The sequence below is a fragment of the Triticum aestivum genome, chromosome 4A, assembly GCF_018294505.1.
Source record: "Triticum aestivum cultivar Chinese Spring chromosome 4A, IWGSC CS RefSeq v2.1, whole genome shotgun sequence".
NCBI classification, from domain to species: Eukaryota; Viridiplantae; Streptophyta; class Magnoliopsida; order Poales; family Poaceae; genus Triticum; species Triticum aestivum.
In genome coordinates this window covers 713,926,465-713,948,421 of record NC_057803.1, presented here as the reverse complement: position 1 = coordinate 713,948,421, position 21,957 = coordinate 713,926,465, and the positions used below count along the sequence as shown (strand labels likewise).

Genomic DNA, 21,957 nt, shown 5'->3' with positions numbered 1-21,957 from the left:
CTACTTCGCAACAAAGTGAACAAAATGGATGGAACATCATAGCAAGGAAGAACTATCTAATAATATGCGCAATGGATATATTTTAGTGTCACGACATAGGCCTGTGTTGATTGATGAGCTCAACCTTACTTTATTACCAAGTGCTTATCAGTTGTTACGATCGGTCCAACGATCAAATGCTCCCCAATAGATATTACAGTGCACATACTTATGCATAGAAAATCCATGTACATACCACCACATAAATAGTCTGGTAAAAGCACGCGCTACCCAAAGTATAGTGTAGATCGTGTTTCCACATGTTGATTGTCGGTGTTTTGAGACGGTTAGTGTTGTTGAGTGATGACATATTTGTGTGGAGTGGGGCATGTGAGCGGCGGATTGATATGGTAAGGCAAGACATGGAGTTTACCTATATTCAGGACTCCGGGAGGAGGTAAGACCCTACTCCTTCCGTTGGTGGTTGTATTTCTCGAGTTCACGCTGGCGATCAGGAGAATCCTCAGAGAGAAACGTTTCTTAGGTTACAACTTACAAGCCCTCGGCCTGGTGGTGGAGGAGAAGAAGATGGTGGTAGGTGAAATCCTTAGTTCTACGATGATCCAGAATATATATGTTTGATCACTCCAAAAGGTCCCTAGCTTGCCTTATATACTTGGTCAAGCTAGGGTTACATGGCTCGGGGCAGACCATTGGTGGGTTGGTTCCCTTTGGTCGCATCGAACCATGTCGTACGATGTTGTCTTGTCACTTCCGTGCTTGCAAGTTGATGCCTTCGTTGACCTACAACTGGGCTCGAGAAGCTGACTCGACACCTGGCCACGAATGCATTGAGTATCCTTCCTAGTTGGTGCACCCGTGTGCCACATCCTCATAAGTAGCCATTGAGTGCCGCACAACCCACCTGCCAGAAGGTTATACGGGACTTGTTAAGTCTCTTTGCGTCTAGCGGAAAGCTACTCAAGAAGGAATTTCAGTGGTTGAATCATGGGGGCAGCATCCGGTCACATGGCCATGGGAAAATATTCCCACGATCTCGACTACAATGATGGACGGATCGTTGAAGGGGAATCATGTGCCACATGACGCTGACCGAGGGTTGAGGAATCGAGGCACCGCTGACATTATTGTTTGCCATGTCCCAGTCTTGATCGGTCAGTCTTGACTGGCAAATGGCATTCTGAACAAAGGGACGTTTCGGCCTCCCCCGTGCCTATAAGATTCTTGCCGCTCTCATCTCCTAAACCCATGCTCCTCTCATCTCCTTTCTCGTGATTCCCTTGTCTGGTGCTGCTCACATGTCACTGAGAGAGAATCGTGAATTCTCCCTGCCCGCCTTGCCGGTGTCCAGGACTTACTGCGTCATCAGTGCTTTCGTCATGGTGTCTCCCTCCTGTGTTCCCTTGGGTACCTCTTCCAATTCACCAACATCCTCCTCAACACCGATCTCGCCGGAGGACCAATCGGATCCCTCCATGGGGGGAGGATCCGTAAGTATGCACGGATGCGGTTGAGAGGAGGAGGAGGAGCATGAGTCATAGACATAGTAATAGCCTTATACCCATATTTTAGGGATCAAGATGAACCGTATTACCCGGTTTGATCACAAAATTATAATTTGTAGCTCCTTGCCCGGTTTGATTACAAAATTATAATTCATAGCTCCCTTGAACTGAGGAACCGGTTTTTTTTTTGTATGGGAGTGAAAACATGGATAAGAGATGAAGTGAATTATGAAGAAATATAAGCAAAATAAATACATCATGAAAATAAAATAAAAATGTATTTTAGCTTGTCAACCAATCATAAAAACATCCACAACGTCAATAATTCACGTGGCACTCCAGATATAACTTGACCAAATAACCACGGCACACGTATGTAACAGTACATCAATGGAAAGAATATACACGCCACGCCTCAGTGCACACCACCGGCGTCGTGCTTGTGGTTGTGGCCGCCGACGCCGGCGTGCTTGTGGAGGCGGTGCTCCATGGCGGCCTCGCGGTGCGCGACCTTCTCCCGGTGCAGCTGCGCCTCGGCCGCGGCGACCTTGGCCCTGCCGCGCTCGTGCGCCAGCTTCCGCTCGTCGTGCGACCTCGACGTCGCAGCCTCCACCTTCTCCGCCAGCTTGGCCCACGCTATCTTCGCCTTGGCCCTCAGCGCGCTCGAGCCATCCTTCACCTTCACCTTGGCTTGCTGCATCTTGTTGGTGATCCTTGTGGTTTTTTTGGATAGTCTTCCTGCAACCACCAGTTGTCTAGCTAGCTTGAGCTTCTTCTTCCTCTTTGTTTTCTTCTGGATTAGGGTGAGTTTTTATATAGGCGGAGTGGCGGTCCAGGTGGGTGAACCGTCGTGGCAAGGGTGACGGGTGAGAGGTTGCTGTTGAGAGGTCGGCCGACAGGGACCTGCTGTCGGTCGACATGGAGGAAATAAAAAATGAAAGGACGACATAGATGCATGCAAACTGCAAAGCCACTTCACTAGCGGTGAGACATGATAACGTGGCAAGCTGTTAATCAAAGTGGATTTGGCCGTAATGACATCCAAAGTCTAAAAATACTAGAAGATTCTTGGGAAGTTTTTCAACTAGCAAAAAATAGTTGAACAAAACAACGGAGCAAACAAACAAAATGCTAAACATCGTGTGGAATTTTTTCAAATTTATTAGTTGAAACATTGGCATTTAACAGATGGTGACAAAATGCCATTGCTAGAGATTGGAGAGAATGAAAACAAAGAGAGGATAGAAAAGCGAAAATTCAATTTGGTGCCGGGCTGGTGTGCACCTGGTGAACAGTAAAAATCATAAAAATAAAAATAAACAGATTTTTTTTCGTGGTGCAAGATACTCAAAAGCGTGATGTCCGTGCAAAATTGCAGGGTGTTTGTACATTCAAGGTGCTCATGCAAAAAAAGAGAAAAAATTGGGTGTCAAGAGTGTTGCTTTCAAAAGTTAAACTGTTCTTTATTAAAGTTAAGCGGCTAAAAACAACAGAGAGGAAAGAAAAGGCCAGCTGAAAGCGCAAGTAGTATACTCGAAATCGAACGGCCGAATAGTACAGTACGCTCAAGCTCTAGCCCTGATATTATCCAGCACAAGGGAGAACGAAGTTCCTCCTCGTCGTCATATCCACGACCAGGACCTTCTATTTGAATTTTTTTTGTCGTGGTGAATTTTCATTGTGTGTTTTGAAAAGTCATATATAATGATTTTTAAACACTAAGTACATATTGATTTTTATAAGATAATAGATTAATAATTTGTAAATACAATGACAAACATTTTTAAATACAACTATGAGCATTTTTCTGTAAACATTATGAACAAAAAGAACCTAATTAAAGAGAAATTAAGAAAGAAATAATAATAATGAAATAAAAATTGAACAAAGAAACAGGAATAGAAAAAACAAAAACAAAAAAAAGAAGACCGGTCCAGTACCCGGTATCTCGTGGGTGAAGGAACCCACATACTCCAGAGAGGCGACCGTGAGGAAAAGGAAATTTTTTGTCAGGATGAACCACTTGCAGGAGCACCGAAGGTGAGCGCAACTTATAACTCAAAATAAGCGAGATATAGTCGCCACACCGCATCCTCGTCAGGCCCCTCCAACCTAGTTCGATTATGTCAGTCGTCGACCTCTCCCCATTAGCTCCACCATGGACTAGTCTAAGCATAGCACTTTTTGGTCGCCGCTAGCAGGAGAAGGCTAGGTGGACGCATGAGTGGTGAAGTGGTTTGGCGTTGCTAGCACCCAACGTGTTCGAGTTATAGTGCAAAAATCAATGTAGTCCCATACTCCTCATGGAAATAATAGTAGTTCACTACTTGAAATACCCGGTGATCAATTTTGTTTACTAGTGGTGATAAATTTCAATGCAAACTGCTTTCCCTAGGTTTCAAAGAATCAATGAATCAGTACATTTACAAGCCAGAACAATAGTTAACTTGGCAGCAAAAACCTATTCGCACTAAAATTGTTCTTTAGGAGGTTACTACCGAGGTTCCTGTTTTCTGATATTTTGAACAACAGAATAACACCAGTTTTCTCATCTTTGAAAGGATCAAACAAACATGTTTTATTTACACCGATGCATGCTTGCTCACTTCCGGAAAAAATTAGGGACCTGAGAAAAATGTTCAGTTGTACACAGGGCACCCCTTGACAATGATACCTTTAGCAGTGGGGCAAGAAGCTAGGGGACATCCATCCAAATCATTGCCCCACCAGTTCAAACTAATGTTCACCAAGCCTAGGCACAAGTAAATTAAGACAGCCATGAACGCCAAACCTGCATCTAGTGCACCTGAGAGCAGATAATTGTGTCGTTCCCACCAGTCTCGTCGATATCTATAGACCATGGTTTTGGGTACCGGGCGGAATATTCGGATACCGCCCGGTTACCGCGTTTCTCGCCACCCCACGAGAAACCTACATACCGAGCGAATTCTTTTGGATTTTTTCGAATTTTTTGAATTTAAACTCTGGCACTTAGGTTAGATACATTAGGAACTCCTGCATAACAGGCAGCGATTTGTGGCTTACTGTTAAGCGTGTCCTTCCTAACTTTTCTGAGGTGTGGCGTACATGTACGACCTAACCACTGCGCCAGGCTGCTGTTGGTGAAAAAATTGAGTCCAGGGATAATCTATATAAGATTTTAAAAAATTGAATTCAAAATTCAAATTCAAATTTCGTCCGAATTTTTTCCGGGATTTAGCGGTTACCGCGGTAACCGAGAATTTCGGTGGCCCGCGAGAAAAAATGTGCACTTGGGATCCAAATCATTGCTATAGACCACATAACCTGACAAAAACCCAACAAGTACCCATGTGGTGTAGTTTACTGCAGTGGCAGGCGGCATCTTGACGGTGCAACCGATCATCACGGGCATGTTAATGAGTAAGATCCAATTCTGGCTGGGGAATGCCTTGTGTGCAAACCATACCAACAGCGGAGCAATAGCACCTCCCAAGAAGAACCAGTTCACTGCCGAGTAAGTTCCCAAGACTCCGAATATTCTGCGCGGGCCAATAATTCCCCATATGACCGACGCCCTTAGGACGTGTATGGAAGGAATTTTCATACAAAAACATGCCCTAATTATCTTTTGCGGGTATACACGTCCTAAGGGCGTGCTTGGATTGGGTGTATCTGAACACACCGGTATTTAACTTACAGGTGTAATTTACCAAGCTGCGAAGGAGTTTCGGCTGGAAATGAACCGGAGGTTCGTATATTTTCTACAAAGGTATTTGAGTGGAAACGACAATCCAAGCGCGCCCTAAATTGTTCGAATGACACCTCAAACGTGGTTTGTGGGAGTAAATCCTCACGTGTTGGTTGCCATATGCGACGACCGGCGGGAAAATCCTCACGTGTTGTGACAATCTAACCGAATTACTGAATTTCTTGGAACCGGCAGTGATCCGTGTTCATGACGTAATTTTGACGTGTCATGATCCCTGACAGGTAGCTAGCCAGCTACTGGTCTTTGCTCAGCCAAATCAAAGAAACTCTTACGTACTTGCAGTAGTCTAAGAAAAATAATACTCTCTCCGTTCCTAAATATTTGTCTTTTTACAGATTTTAATTGTCTTTATAGAAATTTCGACAAGTGACTACATACGAAATAAAATAAATGAATGTACATTCTAAAATATATCTATATACATCCGTATATGACAGTTCATTTGAAATATCTCAAAAGACAAATATTTAGGAACGTATGGAATAATAAATAATCATGGCTTGTGAATTAAGCTCAAGCATCAACAGTCAACCCTCTGACCAAGTAGTAGTATTAAGTTGTGTGTAATGTGATGACTAATTAGCGGTTAAAACTAATCATGTTGCTTGCCGGAGATATGGGAAGCGTGTACCTGAAGAGGGAGACCTGCACGAGGTTGGAGGGCCACCACATGCTCGCCGGCTCCACGAGGTACCGCCGGAATATGCCCGCCCACCCGAACCCGAGCACCTGGGTGGTGAGCACCACGAGGAGGGAGACGAAGAAGGATAGATTCTTGCCGTAGAAGACGCGGACGGCGGTGACGACGTGGATGGCGTAGACGGTGCCGGCGCCGGCGTTGGCGAAGATTGTGATCAGCACGTGCTCCTTCACGTTGAAGGGGCCCGGGTTGAGGGTGAACTCATACGGCCTGCCGCGGAAGAAGGCGCGCTCCGGCAGCGCGGCCGCCATGAGTCGGCCGAGCGGCACGACGGCAACCTGGGCGGAGATGGCGGTGACTGTGAGCGGCTCCTTGCGGTACCAGAAGAACTGGTTGAGGAAGGAGAGCACGGCGCAGGAGAGGACGCCGAGGACCCACATCCGGAAGGTGAGGACGGGGGTGTCCAGGTCGTCGCCCACGGGAACCGTCAGCGCCACCTGCTCGATCGGCAAGTTCTCCACCTCCTCGTCCAGCTCCGGCGAGCTGCGCGACGTCGACCGACAGCACTGCATGGGGAGCAGAGACCGGTTAAAAAAAATTTAAGGGGTAAAGCCAACTTTATTAATCAAACACCACAGATACGAGTCGGGGGATGAGGCTGGCCAAGCTATACATGACGCCCCGGAACTAAGGATAAAGCAAACTTAGCTAATCTATATGCATCCATATTGGTTGCACGACCCTCGAAAGAAAAAATTACAATTCAAAAGACCGGTTAAATGGGGAGCTCCTATACCGCGCCTTCAGCGCCCCGCAAGAGAAGTGGCGCCCGCAGCAGCCGCTGGATGGGCCGGCCCACGTTCGCGCAACAACCAACGCGAAAAATGACCGGCAAAAATATATCCCGACTGGGATTCGATCTCGCGACCTCGCGCTTCCAAACGAAGAAGCTAGCCACTGCACCAGGTCACTACTATTGCCTGTTAACAGCGCGAAAGATTTAAAGAACATAAGTGTAGACGCGTTATTTATTGCGCATTACACTGTAGCATTTATATTTTCCAATCATTTGAAAATATCTTCACATATTACAGATGGAGTTCATGAGCATGCAAAAAAAGTTCGCCTATTCAAAAATTAGTTCACCGACTCAAAAAGTTCATTTATTCAAAAACAGTTTATGGATTCAAAAGAAGTTCATCGATTTTGAAAAAAAGTTCATCGATTTTGAAAAAAGTTCATCGATTTTGAAGAAAGTTCATCAAATTTGAAAAAAGTTCACCAATTTTGGAAAAAGTTCACCTAAATTGAAAAAAGTTCATCGATTTTGAAAACAAGTTCATCGATTTTGGAAAAAGTTCACCTAAATTGAAAAAAGTTCATCGATTTTGAAAACAAGTTCATGTGAATTGAAAAAAGTTCATCGATTTTGAAAATAAGTTCACCGATTTTGAGAAAAAGTTCATCAATTTTGCAAAAAAGTTCATCAATTTTAAGAAAAACTTTAGAAAATCGTAAAAAATTCATCAAATTTGAAAAATAAGTTCCCCTATTCTGAAAATGATTCATCAATTTGAAAAAAGTTCACGAGTTTCGAAAAATTCAGTTATTGGATTTATAGAAGAAGGCTATCTATTTGAAGAAAACAATTACGAATTTCCAAAAAAGAAAGTAAAAAAGGATAGAGAAAAAAGCAAAAGAAAAAGGAAAAGGAAAAAGAACAACAAATAAATTGACAAAAACATGTATGCTACCACATCTGGTGAAGTGGTGGAGTTGGTATAGGTCAATACGTTATAACCGCGCGACACTGGTTCGAATCCTAGCTTTCGCGGCTTTTTTGCAGTTTTATATAGAGATTAAAGAACAGGAGTAATGGAAGTTGGGCCGAGCCCAGGTAGCGCCGCTGCAGGCGCCGGTTTGCGAAAACAGCTATAACCGGCGCCTGCAGCGCCAAATAGGAAATCCCGGTTAAATGGCCAGCAGCAGCGGCAGCTGGAGGCGGAATTGGGCCTAGGGCAACTGGGGCTATAGCCCCAGGCGTGGCCCAACTAGTAGTTATGCGTCCAGTTAATTTTTTTCCGGGAGCTCCTAACCGGCGCCTTAAGCGCTGGTTCAGGCAGCTGGCGCTCACGCTCCGCACCCCATGGGCCGGCCCACCGCGCGCAGTAGAAGGAAAAAAGGTCCTGCGAAAATAACACACAAAACGTGCGGATACAGCCACTCGAACTCACGACTTACGGCTACACCACGAGAACCGTTTTGCTAACCACTACAACCTGTGAGCACCAGCGACTACAAGGAACGCGAACTATTTAAGACCAATGCATCAGCACTATTTATTAGATTTGCGAATTATTAATTTTTTTAATGTATTTTTCGTTTTTTGTTCATGATTACAAAACATGTTCATAGTTTTCAAATTCTGTTCACAATTTTAAATTGTTCAGTGTACATCAAAAAATGTTCAATGGGTATTTAAATGGTTTTTCAGCGCATATCACAAAATTGTTCAATGTGTAGTTAAAAATTGTTCAGATTATATTACAAAAATGTTCAATGTATAAAATTTGTTCATCATATATCCAAAAAATGTATAAAATGTTTAAAATTATTTCAATGTATATCACAAAAATGTTCGCTGTAGTTAAAAATTGTTCATCGTACACCAAAAAAATGTTCAGTGTATATTTAAAATTCTCTAGTCGTATATAAATTTTTGTTCATGTTCTCAATAATTGTTCACATCTTAGAAAGTTCATGGAATTTTAAAATTTTCATCTAATTTTAAAAAAAGTTTATCAATTTGATAAAAGTTCATTCTATTTTAAAATTTCACGAATTTTAAAAAGAAAATAAAAAAGGAAAATGAGAAAAGAAAAAGAAGAAATGAACCAGAATAAAAAAGAAAAGAAACGCCCAGAAATCAGCGAGCAGTGAAAGCTGGTTTGGTGGGCTCTCGCGGCCTGCGTAAATAAAAGAACAAAAATAAGTAAAAGGACACAATCGGTACGGTGGTCTGTTGGTTAGTGCGCTGCTGTTTCAACTGAGAGATCGCGAGTTCGAGAAAGAAAAAGAAGGAAACGGGCCGGCCCAGCGCGACGCGGGGGTGTCTTTTAACAGAAAGAAAAAGAAGGAAACGGGCCGGCCCAGCGCGACGCGGGGGTATGCGCCCGTTTGCGGCAACTGAAAAAACGGGCGCTTAAGGCGCCCGTTAGGAAATGCCTTTTTTTCCATTTTTGTAAGCATAAACGGTCCAGCCCCAGCCATGTAAACGCAGCCCAGGCATCAGTCCATACATAGCGCAATATAGAGGTTTCCCATAAACGGTTTGCAATTAGCCCACGATGTCATGATCGCTAGCCCAACCACACCGTTTCTTGCTTCTCGCTCGTCTGATCAGGAAATAGATCTCGCTCAAGCGATCACGCTGCCTCGCCAATTCCTCTAGAGGCGATTGCTCGACTAGACAGACGAATGTACGCCCAGTCGGCTGGCGCTCGGAGCCTCGGATCGATCATCTCTCGTATCATCGGAGCTGCCCCCTCTAGCGCTCTGTTCTTCTCCATCTACAGTGGACTGGATATCTGACCGGTTAGGTTTGTGATCTCTTGTACCCTCTACTCTTTTTTTCCCTAGTTCGTTTTTTATCAACCGAAATCAAGGAATTGGTAATGCTAAATTTTATTTCTTTGTTATTTGTTAACATGGAAAAAAATACCAATCCAAGATGAAGAAGACCCGGACAATTAAATCTGTTTTTCAAGCTAATTCAAACAGCCTGCATCAAACACATAAATGAATGACCAACCGAGGAAATGCAATGGTTTACTACCTCGTGCACTTTGCGATAATTTCTTTTTGTAATTCATATGAACAATTGACCTAGTACATATCCATTATCTTGATTTTAATTACTCTATTTTATGCTTACAGTTCCCGGTCCTTCTAATTGCTGGTGAAGAATGATGTCCTCAAATAAAGCAAGTCTTCACTAATATGGTACGAGGGTTTCTTCTCACAGTAAAAATGAGCTTATATTTCATTTTTTTGTTAACTATTTCTTTTGTCGGATTTCTTCTCACAGTAAAAGTGAACTTATATTTCATTTGTAATGGTGTTGTACTTCTAACATGCATTTGTATGCGGTATTTAACGTTATTTGTAGTCCCGGAGACACCGAGCTTACGGAGTGGGGAGGTGATGCAGTTGCCATCCAGCTCCCCCTCCTCCGCCTCATGGTGGGAGCGGGAGGAGGACGCCATGGCTAGCTCCTCTTCTGTTCCGTGGCTGGCGATCTTGTTGATCCTCCGCGCGCGGTAATTCTTCTTGAGCTGTGACGACGTCGTTGCTGCATCATAGTTATATATCTAATCTAATCTAATCAAATCTAAACTATTCTAATCTAATCTATATCTATACCGCTATACCTTTTTATATTCTTTTTACTAATAAAGCAAGGTGCGTTTCGCCAATTTTTTCATCCGTACACCGCCGAAAAGAATTTTTTTCTACCTGAAGTGGTACTAAATTCTTATGTGTTTTTCTACTAGAAAAAGAAATTTCATACATGGGCCGCGCGCTGTGGCCCAGCGAAGCGAGCCCACTTATTTTTTTGCCGGCGCTGCTGGAAAAATTCTATTTTCCGCACAGGGTGACAAATAGTCAGCATTTCGCACATGACAACAATAATGGGCCGGCCCCTTTTTATTTTTCTGTGTTTTACTTCTATTTCTATTCTCCTTTCCCAATCTATTTTTCCCTTCCAACTTTATATTTATTTTAGAATTTATTTCATATTTCAAAAATTCTAAAAAAACTTTCATAACTAAAAAAACAAATTTTGCAGAATGTTCAAAATTCCGAAATTTTGTTGCTACTTTGATAAATATTCGGAACTTGAAAAAAGTTGCCGATTTTCAAAATTGTTTGATATTTCTAAAAAGAAAATGGCATTTCCAAAAATGCTCCAAATTTTAAAAATATGCGTGTTTTTCTGAAATTTTCAAAATTAAAAATAATATTCGTGTAGAAAAGATACACATTTTCTGAAAATCTTATGAATTTTCAACACATGTTCCCCTTAAAAAAATGTTCAGAAATTCAAATAATGTCCATGTTTTTATACAAAATTGGTTTTTTCAGGAAATGTTTGTGAATTTTATAAGATGCCACCTTTCATATTTTTTTCGCATTTTTTGAAAGTGCACATAGTTTTGAAAGAACTGTTCAGGATTTAAAAAATAGTTCATGTTTTCTAGAATATTCAGAAACTTCGTACCTTGAAATCCCCTCGATTGAGAGGATTGAAAGGAAGAGTAGATTGAATAACTAATGGGCCTTCTCTAACGTAGGATGACGTAACAAAACTCTTAAATACCCTCAATCAATGAATGAAAAAAAACAGCGGATTGATTCCTTCTCACGCCGCGAAACTGAAAAGCTAAATGTTTCTTTTTCGTGTGCACAGAGGGTTTTGCTTTCACATATATTTCTCACTGACTTAAAATCCATACTATTTTGTATTCCGTTGCAACGCACGGGCATATGTGCTAGTCAATATTAAAGGGAGGAGCATTTCTCTACTTTTTTTTGGTTCATGGTGGGACCCGTATATTTTTTGTACGTCGTGTTTCCTCATGCGGGCGTTCTCTAGCGTACGTTGACGTAACAAAACTCTTAAATACCCTCAATAGATGAATGAAAAAAATAGCAGATTGTTTCCTTCGCATGCCGCGAAACTGAAAAGCTAAAAGTTTCTTTTTCGTGTGCACAGAAGGTTTTGCTTTCACATATATTTCTCACTGACTTTAAATCCATACTATTTTGTCTTCCGTTGCAGCGCACGGGCATATGTGCTAGTCAATATTAAGGGGAGGAGCGTTTCTCCACTTTTTTTTGGTTCATGGTAGGACCCGTATATTTTTTGTACATCGTGTTTCCTCATGCGGGCGTTCTCTAGCATACGATGACATAACAGAACTCTTAAATACCCTCAATAGATGAATGAAAAAAATAGCGGATTGTTTCCTTTGCATGCCGCGAAACCGAAAAGCTAAAAGTTTCTTTTTCGTGTGCACAGAAGGTTTTGCTTTCACATATATTTCTCACTGACTTTAAATCCATACTATTTTGTCTTCCGTTGCAATGCACGGGCATATGTGCTAGTCAATATTAAAGGGAGGAGCGTTTCTCCACTTTTTTTGGTTCACGGTGGGACCCGTATATTTTTTGTAGGTCGTGTTTCCTCGTGCGGGCGTTTTCTGGTTCTCCCAATTCGTTTATGTAAAAAAGAATCGCAGGACATTAGTGTACAAACAGCCCGCTCCAGTAAATAAAATAGTTCCAAGAAAAACAACTGCACCATGAGGAATCGAAGCCAGCCGCTCACGCAACAGCACCCAGAAAGCTAGCCACTAGACTAAACAAGACTAAGTGTTTAATTAGCAGTGCGATATTTTGTATTAAGAACGGTTGTGCCAGATACTGAGAGGAAAATATATTTTTCGAAAAAGTGAATATATTTAAGAACGCGAAAATTTTGCAAAGTTGTTAATAAAAAAATTAAAGTCGAAATTTTTTTAGAGGAAAATATTTCTCATTTTGTTTTGAAAACTGAGTAATTTTTAAAACACAAACAATTTTTTAAATCTAGGAGGTACTGTTGTGATTATTTTTTGAAGTTGCAAACATTTGAAAAACACAAAAAAAAACATTTGAACTTTAAATTCGAAAATGCAATTTTTTTTAAAAAAACGGAGAGGTACTGTAGCTAAATTGTTTTAATCTACACTCCCCCATTCGGAAATACTTGTCAAATAAATGGATGTATTTATACGTATTTTAGTTCTAGGTACATCCAATTTTATCTATTTCTGCGACAAATAATTTCGGACGGAGGGAGTACTTGCAATAAAACTTGGCAAATTTTGAAATATGCCCACCTGGTGTATATTTTTGAAATATGCCTCCTGATGTATTATTTTAGTTTAATTTATTAAACTAGGGATATAGAAGGAATCTTTTTCTCTGCCGCGTATTCACGTACGACCAGTTTCACTTGACCCAGTGACTCCCGTCAAAATGCATGAGGAGTCCAACTAAAGTTTCATGGTCTATCTGACACAAAGTACTCAATTTACATGATGACACGTACATATATTATGTGTAGTGCTTTTCCCTATTATATTAGCCAGATGATAGAACTAAACTTTGTTTAACGCTCTTGATCTTCGTCGGACACAATGGCAGCTCAACAATCCAGCTATTGGACCTTGCCAACCTTGGTTTAGTGACTGGTACTGCGACCACCAGCGACAAGGACAACAAAGACGACAAGCAAAAACATGTGTCTGGTGTTATATTGAAATGGGGGATCTGAACCTGAGGATGAGGTATTAGTCATGTTTATTATGTTATGGGCATGAGGGTGAGGTGTTTAGCCATGCTTAGTATGTGAAGACGTGTGAGGGCTGTTTTCTCCCGTTGCAACGCACGAGCATTTTTGCTAGTATCTAATCAACTGATGAGTAGTACGAGGATGAATACATACACCCTAATAAAATCATAAACAAAAATGGTAAAGCTACGGGAAGAATCCAAACATAAATTCCACACCGAAAGGAAACTTTGCAAACATAAGCATAGATTGCATTTTCACATTTATAATTTGTGGAGCTACGTACATATCGGTTTGCTAGAGTGAGCGAGAAATTAATCGCAACGAATATGATGTTTTTTGTATGGCTCCTGCTTGACCAGCGGGGCCAAGGAAAATCTCAGCCAGGCACCTAGAAGCACCATCTGCATTGCAACATCAGTGGGAGTGGGGTACCGATCAACGTACGCCCTCCTTTAATTAAAAGTCCTTTTCTAGCAGAATTGACGAGCTACTAGATCCAAATCGGCGAGAGCCACTGGACACATTGCTGGTTAGAGCATCTACAATGAAGCCTTATATCCGCCTCAAACATTCGGATGGTATGGATAGAAAAGAGCCATCCAATCGGACCAGACAAATTCAGCCTTAATATTTGGGCTGACTGGCAGTCCCCATACCCGACACATATCTGAGGCGGATATGGGGACGCCCAGACACGTCCGTCATATAGGACTGACCACAAGGGCCTACACCAATTCACTTGAAGACCCCTCCCCCCCCCCCCCCCCAGCGCCGTTATTTCCGCCATCATTGTTGCGATGTCGTTCCCAACCCATAGCCTCACCACCGGAGTCCCCAACTCACACCGCCACCGACCCTGCCACAACCGGTCAAGGTCGGTGCTGCCGGACGCCGCCCGAGTACGTCTGTTCGATGACATATCGGAGCAGTTTTTTTGGTCATTTCTAGGTAACTGATGGATTCATCGAGGAATGATGTCTATGGAAACACGAACCTTGACAAAATCATATTCAATGAGTTCATTGATTCGTCGGATTTGGAAGAAGAAAATGCTGACATGATGATGAGCATCCAAAGGAAATGGAGAAGGCAGACGAGCACGTACTGAACTTCAAGGGTTCCATATAGGGACAGAGAGTTATTCCCCGGGATAGGACTGCCGGTGCGGGGCTTCTGTTCACGGACTACTGCACACTGGACCTAACATACCATGAAGGTTTGTTTCGACGTTGCCTTTGGATGAGAAAAGGTTTGTTCTTATACATAGTGACTGTCGTGGAGAGGGCTAATGACAACTTCAAGCCAAGGAAGGACTGTTACGAAAAACTCTCTTTCTCTCCTCTGTAGAAATGCACAACTGCTCTCGGGATGCTTGCTTATAGTAAGGCCACATATGCAATTGATACTGAACTCCGGATGGGAGAGACCACAATCATGAACACCACGGTGTAATTTGCACGCACTATGGTGACAATGTTTGGACCATAGTACCTGAGAGAGCCAACTGTGGAGGACATACAAAAATATTGTTGGCAATTAGAGCATCAAGAGGATTTCCATGTATGCTGGGTTCAGTTGATTGCATGCATTGGCAAAGGAACAATTGCCTAAAAGGATTGCGTGGTCAATACCAAGGTCACATCAAAGTAATCACCATCATACTTGAAGCAGTGGCAACGAATGACTTATGGATTTGGCATGCTTTCTTTGGCACGCCTGGTTCTAACATGACATCAATGTATAAAACACAATAAAATCATAAACAAAAATGGTAAAGCTACGGGCAGAATCCAAACATAAATTCCACACCGAAAGGAAACGTTGCAAACATAAGCATAGATTGCAATTTTTACATTTATAATTTGTGGCCTAGGAGTGTCACACATATTACATCAGAAAACAAAACCGTCAAGATAAATGACATAAACAATTGGAGCTACGTACATATCGGTTTGCTAGAGTGAGCGAGAAATTAATGGCAACGAATATGATGTTTTTGTACGGCTTGAAGGAAATATGCCCTAGAGGCAATAATAAAGTTATTATTTATTTCCTTATTTCATGATAAATGTTTATTATTCATGCTAGAATTGTATTAACCGGAAACATAATACATGTGTGAATACATAGACAAACATAGTGTCACTAGTATGCCTCTACTTGACTAGCTCATTAATCAAAGATGGTTGAGTTTCCTAACCATGGATATGAGTTATCATTTGATCAGTGGGATCACATCATTAGAAGAATGATGTGATTGACTTGACCCATTTCATTAGCTTAGCACTTGATCGTTTAGTATGTTGCTATTGCTTTCTTCATGACTTACACATGTTCCTATGACTATGAGATTATGTAACTCCCGCTTACCGGAGGAACACTTTGTGTGCTACCAAACGTCACAACGTAACTGGGTGATTATAAAGGTGCTCTACAGGTGTCTCCAAAGGTACTTGTTGAGTTGACGTATTTCGAGATTAGGATTTGTTACTCCGATTGTCGGAGAGGTATCTCTGGGCTCTCTCGGTAATGCACATTATTATAAGCCTTGCAAGCAATGTAGCTAATGAGATAGTTATGAGATGATGCATTACGTAACGAATAAAGTGACTTGCCGGTAACGAGATTGAACTAGGTATTGAGATACCGACGATCGAATCTCGGGCAAGTAACATACCGATGACAAAGGGAACAACGTATGTTGTTATGCGGTTTGACCGATAAAGATCTTCATAGAATACGTGGGAGCCAATATGCGCATCCAGGTTCCGCTATTTGTTATTGACCGGAGACATGTCTCGGTCATGTCTACATAGTTCTCGAACCCATAGGGTCCGCACGCTTAAAGTTTGGTGAGAGTTATATTATGAGTTTATGAGTTTTGATGTACCGAAGGTAGTTTGGAGTCCCGGATGTGATCACGTACATGACGAGGAGTCTCGAAATGGTCGAGACATAAAGATCAATATATTGGACGACTATATTTGGACACCAGAATGGTTCTGGGTGAGATTGGGACAATACCGGAGCACCGGGAGGTTATCGGAACCCCCCGGGAGGTATATGGGCCTTCATGGGCTTTAGTGGAAAGGAGGGGAAAGCAGCAAGGGAGGGGGCGCCCCCCCAAGCCCAATCCGAATTGGGAGGGGGGCCGCCCCCCTTTCCTTCCTCCCTCCTTCCTCTTCCTTCCCTCTCCCTCTCCAAATAGGAAAAGGAGGAGTCCTACTCCCGGTGGGAGTAGGACTCCCCCCCTTGGGCGCGCCTCCTCCTCCTGGCCGGCCCTCTCCTCCCCTCCTTTATATACGGAGGAGGGGGGGTGCTACGTATTGAGCTTGCGTTGGTTTTCCTCGAAGAGGAGAGGGTGATGCAGCGATAGTAGCGTAAGTATTTCCCTCAGTTTTTGAGAACCAAGGTATCAATCCAGTAGGAGGCTCCTCAAAAGTCCCATGCACCTACACAAACAAACAGAGAACTCGCAACCAACGCAATAAAGGGGTTGTCAATCCCTTCACGGCCACTTGCGAAAGTGAGATCTAATAAAGATAGTATGGTAAGATAAATATATATTTGGTATTTTATAATATAGATGCAAAAAGTAAAGATGCAAATAAAAGTAGATTGAAAGCAAGTATGATAAGAGATAGACCCGGGGGCCATAGGTTTCACTAGAGGCTTCTCTCAAGCTAGCATAAGTATTACGGTGGGTGAACAAATTACTGTCGAGCAATTGATAGAAAAGTGCATAGTTATGAGATTATCTAGGCATGATCATATATATAGGCATCACGTCCATAACAAGTAGACCGACTCTTGCATGCATCTACTACTATTACTCCACACATCGATCGACTCCTACCTGCATCTAGAGTATTAAGTTCATAAGAACAGAGTAACGCATTAAGCAAGATGACATGATGTAGAGGGATAAACTCAAGCAATATGATATAAACCCCATCTTGTTATCCTCGATGGCAACAATACAATACGTGCCATGCAACCCTTTCTGTCACTGGGTAAGGACACCGCAAGATTGAACCCAAAGCTAAGCACTTCTCCCATGGCATGAAAGATCAATCTAGTAGGCCAAACCAAACTGATAATTCGAAGAGACTTGCAAAGATAACTCAATCATACATAAAAGAATTCAGAGAAGATTCAAATATTATTCATAGATAAACTTGATCATAAACCCACAATTCATCGGATCTCGACAAACACACCGCAAAAAGAGTTTACATCGAATAGATCTCCACAAGAGAGGGGGAGAACATTGTATTGAGATCCAAAAAGAGAGAAGAAGCCATCTAGCTAATAACTATGGACCCGTAGGTCTGTGGTAAACTACTCACAACTCATTGGAGGGGCAAGGATGTTGATGTAGAAGCCCTCCGTGGTCGATTCCCCCTCCGGCAGAGTGCCGGCGTAGGCTCCAAGATGAGATCTCGCGGATACAGAAGGTTATGGTGGTGGAAATTGTGTTTCGTCCTGCTCCTGGATGTTTTTGGGGTACGTAGGTATATATAGGAGGAAGAAGTACGTCGGTGGCCGCCCGAGGGGCCCACGAGACAGGGGGCGCGCCCTATAGGGGGGGGGGGCGCCCTCCTATCTCGTTGGAGCCTCGGCAGCTTCTTGGCTTGCACTCCAAGTCCTCTGGATCACGTTCGTTCCAAAAATCACGCTCCCGAAGGTTTCATTCCGTTTGGACTCCGTTTGATATTCCTTTTCTTGGAAATACTGAAATAGGCAAAAAACAACAATATGGGTTGGGCCTCCGGTTAGTAGGTTAGTCCCAAAAATGATATAAATGTGTAAAATAAAGCCCATAAACATCCAAAAGGGGTAATATAATAGCATGGAACAATAAAAAATTATAGATATGTTGGAGACGTATCAAGCATCCCCAAGCTTAATTCCTGCTCATCCTCGAGTAGGTAAATGATAAAAAGAGAATTTTTGATGTGGAATGCTACCTAGTATAATTCATAATGTAATTTTCTTTATTGTGGCATGGATGTTCAGATCCAAATGATTCAAAATAAAAGTTCATATTGATAAAAGAAATAGTAATACTTCAAGCATACTAATGAAAGTAATCATGTCTTCTCAAAATAACATGGCAAAAGAAAGTTCATCCCTACAAAATCATATAGTTAGGCTATGCTTCATTTTCATCACAAAAATATGTTCCCAACTTCTATACCCCCGATGACAAGCCAAGCAATTGTTTCATACTTAAATAATCTCAAACTTTTTCAACCTTCACGCAATACATGAGCGTAAGCCATGGATATAGCACTATGGGTGAAATAGAATATAATGATGGGGATTGTGTGGAGAAGACAAAAAAGGAGAAAGTCTCACATTGACGAGGATAATCAACGGGCTATGGAGATGCCCATCAATTGATGTCAACATGAGGAGTAGGGATTGCCATGCAACGGATGCACTAGAGCTATAAATGAATGCTCAACAAAAGAAAACTAGTGGGTGTGCATCCAACTTGCTTCCTCACGAAGACCTAGGGCATTTGAGGAAGCCCATCGTAGGAATATACAAGCCAAGTTCTATAATGAAAAATTCCCACTAGTATGAAAAAGACAACTTATGAGACTCACTATATGAAAAACGTGGTGCTAGTTTGAAGCACAATATATGAGACTCACCACATAAAGAACAAGGTGCTACTTTGAAGCACAAGTGTGCAAAAAGAGATAGTAACATTGCCCTTTTTTATTTATTTTCTTTTTTTCTTTTCCCTTTTTTTTCTTTTTCTTTTTTTTGGGCCTTTTTTTATTTTTGGCCTTTCTTATTTTTTTCCCTCTTTTTTGGGCAATGTTCTAATAATGATGATCATCACACTTCTATTGATTACAACATAAGAATTACAACTCGAAACTAGAACAAGATATGACTCTATATGAATGCCGCCGGCGGTGTACCGGGATGGTGCAATGAATCAAGAGTGACATGTATGAAAAATAATGCATGGTGGCTTTGCTACAAATACGATGTCAACTACATGATCATGCAATGGCAATATGACAAAAGTAAAGTATGTCATGATGATGATGAACGAAACGGTGGAAAGTTGCATGGCAATATATCTCGGAATGGCTATGGAAATGCCATAATAGGTAGGTATGGTGGCTGTTTTGAGGAAGATATAAGGAGGTTTATGTGTGATAGAGCGTATCATATCACGGGGTTTGGATGCACCGACGAAGTTTGCACCAACTCTCAAGGTGAGAAAGGGCAATGCATGGTACCGAAGAGGCTAGCAATGGCGGAAAGGTCAAAGTGCGTATATTCCATGGACTCAACATTAGTCAAAAAACTCATATACTTATTGAAAAAATTTAGAATTCATCAAAAATCAAGTACTATGCGCATGCTCCTAGGGGGATAGATTGGTAGGAAAAGACCATCGCTCATCCCCGACCGCCACTCATAAGGATGCACAAGCCAGGTACACTTCATGTTTCAAATTTGTTACACAACTTTAACTATACGTGCATGCTACGGGACTTGCTAACTTCAACACAAACATTCTTTAAATTCATAATCACCCACCTAGCACGACTTTAATATCACTACCTCCATATCTCAAAACAATTATCAAGTATCAAATTGATCATAGCATCCAATTCACTTCCTATGATAGTTTTTATTATACCCAACTTGGATGCCTACCATTCTAGGACCAATTTTATAACCATAGCAAATACCATGCTGTTATAAAAGACTCTCAAAATAATATAAGTGAAGCATGAGAGACTAATAATTTCTACAAAAATAAGTCACCACCGTGCTCTAAAAGATATATGTGAAGCACTAGAGCAAAAACTATCAAGCTCAAAAGATATAAGTGAAGCACATAGAGTATTCTAGCAAATTCTAATCAAATAGGCTTCTCCCAAAAGGTGTGTACAGCAAGGATGATTGTGGTAAACTAAAAAGCAAAGACTAATATAATACACGACGCTCCAAGCAAAAACACATATCATGTGGCGAATAAAAATATAGCTCCAAGTAAAGTTACCAATGAATGAAGACGAAAGAGGGGATGCCTTTCCGGGGCATCCCCAAGCTTAGGCTTTTGGCCATTCTTGAATATCTTGGGGTTTCTTGGGCATCCCCAAGCTTATTCTCTTGCCACCCTTTAGTCCATAGTCCATAAAGGCTTTATCCAAAACTTGAAAGCCTCACAACACAAAACTTAACAGGAAATCTTATAAGCTCTGTTAGTGAAAGAAAACAAAACCACCACATAAGGTACTGTAATGAAATCATTCTTTATTTATTTTGGTGTTATACCTACTTTATTCCAACTTCTCTATGGTTTATAAACTATTTTACTAGCCATAGATGCATCAAAATAAGCAAACAACACACGAAAAACAGAATCTGTCAAAAACAGAACAGTCTGTAGCAATCTGTAACTAACGCAAACTTCTGGAACTCTAAAAATCCTACCAAAATAGGAAGTCCTGGACAACTTGTTTATTGAACAGAATAAAAAATAATCAATGCAAAATCACGTTTCTGTGATTTAACAAAATTATATTTGTGCACGCAAAGTTTCTGTTTTTCAGCAGAATCAAATCAACTATCATCGTAGGTTATCCTATAGGTTCTACTTGGCACAAACACTAATTAAAAGATAAAAACACATATGAACAGAAGGTATATGCAAGATTTATTACTAAACAGGAGCAAAAACAAAAAACATAAAGAAAATTTGGTTGCCTCCCAACTAGCGCTATCGTTTAACGCCCCTAGCTAGGCATAAAAGCAAAGATAGATCTAACGAGTGCCATCTTTGGCACTAAATTCATAAGTAGCCCGCATGATAGATTCATAAGGTAATTTGACTTTCTTTCTTAGAAAGTGCTCCATGCCTTTCTTGAATGGAAATTGGAATCTAATATTCCCTTCCTTCATATCAATAATCGCACCAATCGTTCTAAGGAAAGGTCTACCAAGAATAATAGGGCAACAAAGATTGCAATCTATATCAAGAACGATAAAAATCTACGGGCACCAAATTTCTATTTGCAACAATAAGAACATCATTGATCCTTCCCATAGGCTTTTTAATGGTGGAATCCACAAGGTGCAAATTTAAAGAGCAATCATCAAGATCATGGAAACCTAGAATATCACATAAAGTTTTCGGAATCGTGGAAACACTAGCACCCAAATCACACAAAGCAAAACACTCATAATCTTTAATTCTAATCTTTATAGTAGGTTCCCACTCATCATTAAGTTTCCTAGGTATAGAAACTTCCAAATTAAGTTTTTCATCATAAGATTACATGAAGGCATCAACGATATGTTTGGTAAAAGCTTTATTTTGACTATAAGCATGAGGAGAATTAAGAACGGATTGCAACAAGGAAATACAACCTTTTAAAGAGCAATTATCATAATCAAATTTCTTGAAATCCGAGATAGTAGGTTCAATGTTATTAGAAGTTGAGGACTCTCCAATCTCATTTTTACCAAATTTAGCATCAAGATCTAAAGACTCTGAATTCTTGGGACGCCTTCTAGGCAAAGTTGATTCATCATCAGTCCCATAATCATAAAATTTCATATTGAAAAACATAGATCTAATAGGATACGCATCAATAACTTTAAGATCCTCATCATTATT

At 41.2% G+C, this 21,957-nt stretch overlaps 2 protein-coding genes across 2 annotated transcripts; both read right to left on the bottom strand.

Moving 5' to 3' along the window:
• Positions 1-1,764: 1,764 nt before the first annotated feature.
• On the bottom strand, positions 1,765-2,275 carry LOC123083339 (uncharacterized). The gene has a single exon (XM_044505405.1). The coding sequence runs from the start codon at positions 2,203-2,205 to the stop codon at positions 1,921-1,923; it is 285 nt and encodes a 94-aa protein (XP_044361340.1). The 5' UTR covers positions 2,206-2,275; the 3' UTR covers positions 1,765-1,920.
• Positions 2,276-5,292: 3,017 nt separating this feature from the next.
• On the bottom strand, positions 5,293-10,161 carry LOC123083338 (oligopeptide transporter 7-like). The gene is made up of 2 exons (XM_044505404.1): positions 10,075-10,161; positions 5,293-6,462 (listed from the first exon to the last, which is right to left on the bottom strand). The coding sequence occupies exons 1-2, from the start codon at positions 10,159-10,161 to the stop codon at positions 5,836-5,838; spliced, it is 714 nt and encodes a 237-aa protein (XP_044361339.1). The 3' UTR covers positions 5,293-5,835.
• Between the last annotated feature and the right edge of the window lie 11,796 nt (positions 10,162-21,957).